Genomic DNA, 7,528 nt, shown 5'->3' with positions numbered 1-7,528 from the left:
AAGAAACCGAGTCACCTTTAATATGGCAAGTTGGTCCTTAGAGATGACAGGTGCCAACAGGCAATATGCCACCCTGATGTTTGCCATAGGGCTATGTAAGATTTAAGAGGAAGAAAGGAAGTCATCGCATCTGCTCATGTAGAGCTTATGTGAAAAAGGGTGGAAGTGAAGGCAAGGGCAAGAGGGAGATGACAGCCCTAGGGATATTAACATTTTTCTCAGATGAAAGTCAGCCTCAGGGCATATGACCAGCTACCATCACCACCTGTTATCTGTGCAGGCCTCCTCTATGGCTGCCCTTGGGAGATCTGCCATGGACATGAAGGAAAGTGGGATTGGTCCCCTGGTCCATGGGCTGCGCTTCGGTCACCCCTGACCTATTAGAAAATGTTGATATTTTTCCCCACTACAACTCACAGAGTGCAAAAACAGCAAGCGTCTAAGTTTGAAGCCCAGACCTTCTCACCCATGCCAGGCCTGGCCTCCCGGGGCAGCTCCCCTGCCCGCTCTGCCTTCCACCACCTGCTCCTCTGAGCAGAGGTGACCACACTACACGGCCAGGTCATCTGACCTGGCTCTGCAGCTGCTCGACTTACTGGCCCTGCTCAAGCGCCGTGTGTCTACGAGCAGCGGTGGCTCATGCATCTCCACAGTGGTGCACGCAGCTGAGACGGGCCGTCCCTCCAGCAGCTCCACTTCACCCTCCACATCCCACTTGCTGCAGCTTGCCCCGCTCAGGCTGGTGCTGCTGCCGCTGTTGGCCGCAGCAATAGGCAGCACAGCTGGGGGTGGGAGAAGATGCTCCAGAGGCTCTTCCTGCTCGGGAAGGGGATGCCGGACACTGCTGGGGGTAGAGGAGCCTGCTGAGCTCGAGGAAATCTTCCCCTGCTGTTCAGCTGCCACGTTGCCCCAGTTCTGCTCAGCCGTCAGAGCGTGGCTGCTGCTGTTGAAGTAGTTGATAACAGCTGGGGTTGGCGTGGGGATGGGGGTCGGGATGGTGACAGGAGTGGAGATGGGTGTGGGAGTCACAGCACGATGCCTCTCCTCAGGAACTGGCGGAACAACAGGGTAGCTTGCCATGGAGGTTGTGTTGGAGGGGGGCCGTGGTCTTGGAGCAGCGGTAGCGTAGTAGGATGCCATGGTCACTGGAGCCAGCAGTGGTGTGACAGCACGGGTGTCAGGCAGAACAGGGGGCGGCGTGGCACTCGTTACCACCACGGGTGGTGCTGGTGGTGGCAGGGAAACAGGTTTGGACTCCCCCGTTACCATAACTGGTGTCATTGTTGTGACAGGCATGTCAAGGCTGTATTGGCTTGTCATGCCCTGCTTAAGCTTCTTCCATCCCAAGTGATATATCTCCAGCATGTTCAGCAGTAGGGAGACTGAGGCCACCACCAGCATGAAGATGATGAAGATGGTCTTCTCAGTGGGCCTTGAGATGAAGCAGTCCACAGTGTGTGGACAAGGTGAGCGGCTGCACTGGTAGACTGGCTTTAGCTCAAAGCCATATAGGAAGTACTGGCCCACAATGAAGCCCACCTCAAACAGTGTCTTGAATATGATGTTGAAGACATAGGTACGGAGCAAGGCACCCCCCATACGGATTCTACCACGTTCATCACGGATCGGGAGCCTTTCCTTCCCCCTTTTGCCAAAAGAATCCTTGAGGTTATTGCTGCCTCCTCCACCACCACTGCCAGATGCTGCTGCTCCAGGGTAGTTGCCATCTTTGCCGGTTGCCTTCTTTTTCAACTCTTCTTTCTCTTTCCTCTTCTCCTCCATGCGTACAATGTGCAGAACATGGCCCAGATAGATGAGGGTTGGAGTGGAGACGAAAATGATCTGCAGCACCCAGAAGCGGATGTGAGAAATAGGAAAGGCTTTGTCATAGCAAACATTTTCGCACCCAGGTTGCTGAGTGTTGCATGTAAAGTCCGACTGCTCGTCTCCCCAGACCTCCTCAGCAGCAGCCCCCAGCACCAGTATCCTGAAGATAAACAGTACCGTCAGCCAAACCTTGCCAATAACCGTGGAGTGCTCCTGTGCATTCTCTAACAGTCTCCCCAGAAAGCTCCAGTCACCCATTGTTTCAGATTTCTAACCTACAATAAGAACATTAGAGCAGTTAGAGAAAGGTTAAAAAAATCTTACCATTACAGAATGCTGGGGCAGAACAAATTGATCCTCTACAAATCATGTTTCTTAAGCGCACTTCCTTTTGTAGAAAATTATATTAAGAAGTAAATAGCCTTGTGACCATGCAACCATGGCCTTTTGTGAGCAGAGAAGTGGGACGTTTAGTGCTTTCACCTAACCAACGCAGGCCTAAGTGCCTATACACAACAGGCAAGAAGGATCCATAAGTTAGAACTTCTACAAGATTTAAATATTTAAAAAACATTATTTCTGTTTCCTCTAGCTGAGATGGAGTTTTTGCCTATATTAAGAAAAGAACAGCTGAAAATCAGTTTAGTTAAACAGAATACTCCCTATTATTAATGCAACTGCACTTGTATTACCTAGCTAATAATTTTATTGCTATCAGGACTTATTTGCTCCAGTATTCAGAAATTAGTGGTGTCCCAGGTCTCTGCTATTTTCATACTGTACGAACACAGCAAAATAATTACTCAAAACCTATGGAATTGGTTTTATTTTGGAATGCGTACACCACAACAAGCATGTTCTCAAAGCCTATTCATGTTTGAAATAGTTTATTTCTAAAAATAGAAAGAAAGGAGTGAATTGTTTTAATAAGTTGAAATATTGGGAAGGATGAGAAATTCTGAGAGGAATGGTGAAAATGTTTCTATGCCATTTCCCCTCCTGTCCTGACAGATGGTGTTACCGAACTGTTCACATTGCAACATCATCAAAAACAAAACAAAACCAAAACCGAACCAACAAACTCAAGGTCACTTCAGCAACTGTATATTAGAGATTTTCTTGGAAAACAATAAATTTACATCCTCTGGTCTTACTTCTGTGGCAAACAGAAGTAGTTTCCACCAATTCATGTATGATGGGCTTTCCATGTCCAATTCTAGGCAGATGCAACTCTTGATTTGGAAAGGATTAAAGTACAAGGGTTTTTTTTAATATCAGATTCCTCATGAGCTTCCTTCAATTGAGAAATAAACCATTATCTGCTGGTATCGCTTCCGTTAACCTTGGCCTGTTCCTAATTAGAATATATGTAAGAATATTGGAATATATGTAAGAAATAAATTTCATTCTCTTAATAAACACATTTCTATATTTGATATATCAACCTTCAGCTGAAAACAAAATTAAAAAAATTTATTTTCAGCTAACTTCAGTGCTTTAAAAAACACTTGCATTGGAATTGTCATTCAGGCAAATCAATTTGAATACAAAAAAAAACACTAGCAGAAAAGAGTGATTGATTATCCTCTTATTTAACAGTCTCAGAATATTTTATAAATATACCTGAATTACACTTTATTCTTTTCATACTTCTTACCCAAACACTCAGGTGTTTTACAACTCCCAGGCAAAAAAGGACATTCATCATTACAGCTAGAAATTTACCACTGAGAAAATGTACTATTCTTTTAGTTAAGGAAATCAAAGAAATTAAAGGTATTTAAGGTTTTTATGTAACTTTATTTTACTATAAAACAATGAAATACCTCTAACTGCAAACCAGTATGTTTTCACACAAAAAGCAACAACATATCCATTAGTATTTTGCATTTTTGAAGTTCTGGAATACTGATTTGTTTTTTATCTCACTAAGTTAATTCACCAAAAACTTACCCTAAAAATACATCCTTGATATTCTGCAAAACACATTTCCTTTAATATATGTGACTTCTTTTTCCAGCCTAGGACCATAAACTGCAAATGACTATACTAATAGCAAAGCAGATTTGGTGCAGTAATGCCCCTGGTCCTGAAACATTTGCTAATTATTTTTTTCAAATATTTTCAGATTATTTTTGAAGAATTTATTCTTTCTCCTCTTAAAACAGTAGCCTAAAATTGAATAAATTTTGTTAGAATATTTTTATAATCTTAATTTAGTATGTTTATATGGTTTAAAAATTTGATCCTCAATCTTAATTCTATGAGGTTTACAATATTTTGAATGGTTAAGTAATTTTAATCTTGAGAAGTATTAAGTTTTAATGGAATAAAGAATTAATTTTGTATTCTTTTCTACCCAAAACCATTTGAAGATATACCCAGTTAAGTTCCAACTTTGAACAGAACTAAACTGTTGTTTGGGAATGTTCTCATTTTGAATGGGAAAAAGGAGGAACAGCAAAATGAATAATGTGGTATTTGATGGATTAAAGAAGTTTAGCATCAACCTAAATTCAGTATTTCCTTTTTCTGCTATTCTTTGCATTACTCTGTGCCTTTCAATTCAGTCCTCTGCCTCACTCTTTATTTTCTATCCAGATCCAACAAAACAGGCAGCTCAGACAGTAAGTCATCAAAGCTATGGTTTGTTCTTTTGTTACTAATACTTGTAATAGAAAGTTAATTAACCAGCAAAAAGTTAGCCCGTTAAATCTTCAATTCATTACTTATGTCCCATTTCCAGCATGTCCAATGGCACAAAGGCTACACAGAGTTTTTTATAAAGACAGATGTTACCTTCTGTTGCTTCAAAAAAGTGAAGCTGATTGGAAAAATTACAGTCCCTACACTGCAAGGTGAACATCAGTAGCAATTTTTTCCCCTACAGGCACACTACAGTGCATCTCTTACTGAGATCAATAGGCAATGATGACTACACTGAACGTGGGATCTTTTGTGCTTTTCTGAAGATTTATCTAGTGATTGGTAGAAGAATAATAATAACAATTTGTAAAACTTAAAGATGACAAACAACACTGTCTAATGTATTCTCCATCATTCTCCATTCACTAATACCACTAAAGAATTTTGTTTTCTTTTTACTACAGATCAACAATGCCCAGGCTCAGATAATTCAGGACACCAAAGACGTGACACAATGCATTTCTCAAAGGATACACATAAAAATGTTATTCTAATGCTTAAATCAGTTAAAAGATTTATTTCAGTCTATCAGAGCGTGCAAATACATCCTGCACACAGCAAAAAAGTGTTTAATGCATGTGCAGATACTTCACAGCATCTTAACCACACAGAGATGAAACCCTCAGTGTTCAGCTTAGTATGAATCACAACAATTGTTGCCTTCACTACAAACGTGTATTGCCCATAGTACATAAATAGGGAAAAGACATATTTCCAAGGGCAGTGCAAAGTTACTTATCTCCCCTGGCTGGAGGGGTCTCATAAATCCAGGTCCCACATCTTTCTTCAATGTCAATACATTCTTCAGTGAGCAATGCCTAAAGCCAACGTAACTCATCCAAAAATCGCATCAACCATTTTAAAGGGGTACCTTGATACAAATAATGATTAAGTGACATCAAACAAAACCAGAGGGTTCTCAGAGCTCACAAACTGTTTGAGGTTTCACCGCTAAGTTCAACAATACCCAAATCTAAACTTCAATAGTCACAAGTCAGTATTTTAGCTGAGGACAATCCCAAGCTTGTGTTTGTAGCACTACAAGAACTTCGGCTGTACAGTATCACTTTCAGTGCTGCTGATATACACAGCTATGCAACTGTTAAGAACTAATCTTAAATATGGATTGTGAGACACGCTTTGTGCTTGGAAAAAATGCAGATGAAGAAATGAGACATCTTTATCTGTATTTCATGATGTCCACGAATAGCCAGAAGGGAATGACAGAGAATCTGTCTCAGAAAGCAATCTAATTCAACAGTATGAAAAGCAAGGACTTCATGAACCTTGAGATCATTTATTTTTTAAGAACTGGGAGTGCTGTACTGTTTGTGTCGTTTAGAAGATCATTCCTCTGAGATAAATATTGAAAAATGGGCAGTTCACAAAAACTGGCATGGTATTTGAGAATCAATGTTGTGTCACTAATTAGTTTAGTACATGCACAAATACACTTGGTGGATGGTGCGTGTTGGTGTGCATGTGACAAAGAGAACGAGTAAGAGAGAATAAACATTGGAAACTGTAATGTCATATATATCCCTCTACAGAAGAGGAATAATTATAACGTGGCATCTGCAAACTTGGCAGTTATTATTTTTATTTCTCATTGTGGCACCAAAGAGGTTCATCACTATGTATCAACTGTGCAAAATACAACATTTAATTATTTATCATTTTACTCACACACGTGTATGTTTATGTATTTATATATATACATAAGCACAGATAAATACACATAAGCAACTACACAGTTGTGTTACGTATGTTGCCAGATTATGACACCTGATGCATTTATGATTTTGTTGTAGTGGTGTATCTAAAAAAGTCCCTTAACAATTATTTAGAAACCTAACAGATGTCCTTGCCCAAATACGATTTATTAAATTCAGTCCACATTTCCTTTAATTTCTTGTGACACTCTAAAATCTTGGGGTTTAGGTTTTCATCTTCAAAGTTATCTAAATTTTATACAGCAGTATGAGATTAAAAAATGCTGTTCAAACACCTTGCAATATTTTACTTGTCTTTACACTAAATCTGGTATTTCCATTACTACCAAGTCCTTAACTCTGCTAATTTAAATCCGAAAAAAGCAGTTATCCCACAGAAAGCCTGCAGTGTGATCATGTCACTCCAGTCAAACTGGCAGATATGCAGGCACAGTATGAGCTACTCTAATTCCCAGTGAAACCTAATGATAAACATACACAAAACACAATGATCAGTGTTTCATAAGTCACAATGGAGGTTTCATAGATCACTTTATAAATTTGTTTAAATGAGGGCTTGAAAAATATCTTTCATCTCGTTCACACTGTCGTACTTTCAGACACATTTATGAGCACAGTCATGGTATTTTAAACACTTGTTATAAATTAATTCCTTAACTGACCTTGTTATTACCTTTAATTTACTTTAGTGCTATGGAGCCTCCTCCTTAAATCCCAGACAAAACTTCTTTTGACTTCTTCTTGACTTCACTTGACCTCTGAGTAATAGTTTGGCCTGGGTAAAGGAAAAGCATGAGGAGCGCAGGGCTGAGCCCAGGAGGAGAGCTACACCCCACCTGTTAAACTCCTCTGTTCCCTGGTGTAACAAGCCCCTGCTCTGATTCACTACTCCCAGGAGAAAAACAGGAACAAAAAGTAACCCCCTTTCTCCCCCAGAATATTCAAATGCCATCTTAGAGCTCTACATTGGAATCAAAAAACAGTGACTTACCAATAAGGCTCTGAAAGGTGCGAAGGGTGTGGAGCTACCAGGGGACTGCAGAACAGCCGTTGAGCATGAGGGCAACAGTCCTACATCCCGAGTGAGCGAAGCATGAATGAGACAGATCTGTCAGGTGCCCACATACAATCAACCACACAGATCTAAAAACTGCACAGTAAGGAGTGTCCCGCCCCCCACCCCAGATATACAAAGGAAAGATGAGCTTTTCTGGCATTCAAAGATTCAAGACCCTTTTTCACTGCAGAGAAGCAGGTACCCC

The 7,528-nt window shown here is 40.5% G+C and overlaps 1 protein-coding gene across 1 annotated transcript; it reads right to left on the bottom strand.

Moving 5' to 3' along the window:
* Positions 1-549: 549 nt before the first annotated feature.
* Positions 550-2,085, bottom strand: GJA3 (gap junction protein, alpha 3, 46kDa). The gene has a single exon (XM_009082077.1). It carries the CDS (start codon positions 2,083-2,085, stop codon positions 550-552), a length of 1,536 nt encoding a protein of 511 aa, XP_009080325.1.
* Positions 2,086-7,528: the final 5,443 nt, after the last annotated feature.

Source organism: Acanthisitta chloris, unplaced genomic scaffold (genome assembly GCF_000695815.1).
Source record: "Acanthisitta chloris isolate BGI_N310 unplaced genomic scaffold, ASM69581v1 scaffold16409, whole genome shotgun sequence".
NCBI lineage: Eukaryota > Metazoa > Chordata > Aves > Passeriformes > Acanthisittidae > Acanthisitta > Acanthisitta chloris.
This window is presented reverse-complemented; position numbering and strand designations above follow the sequence as displayed.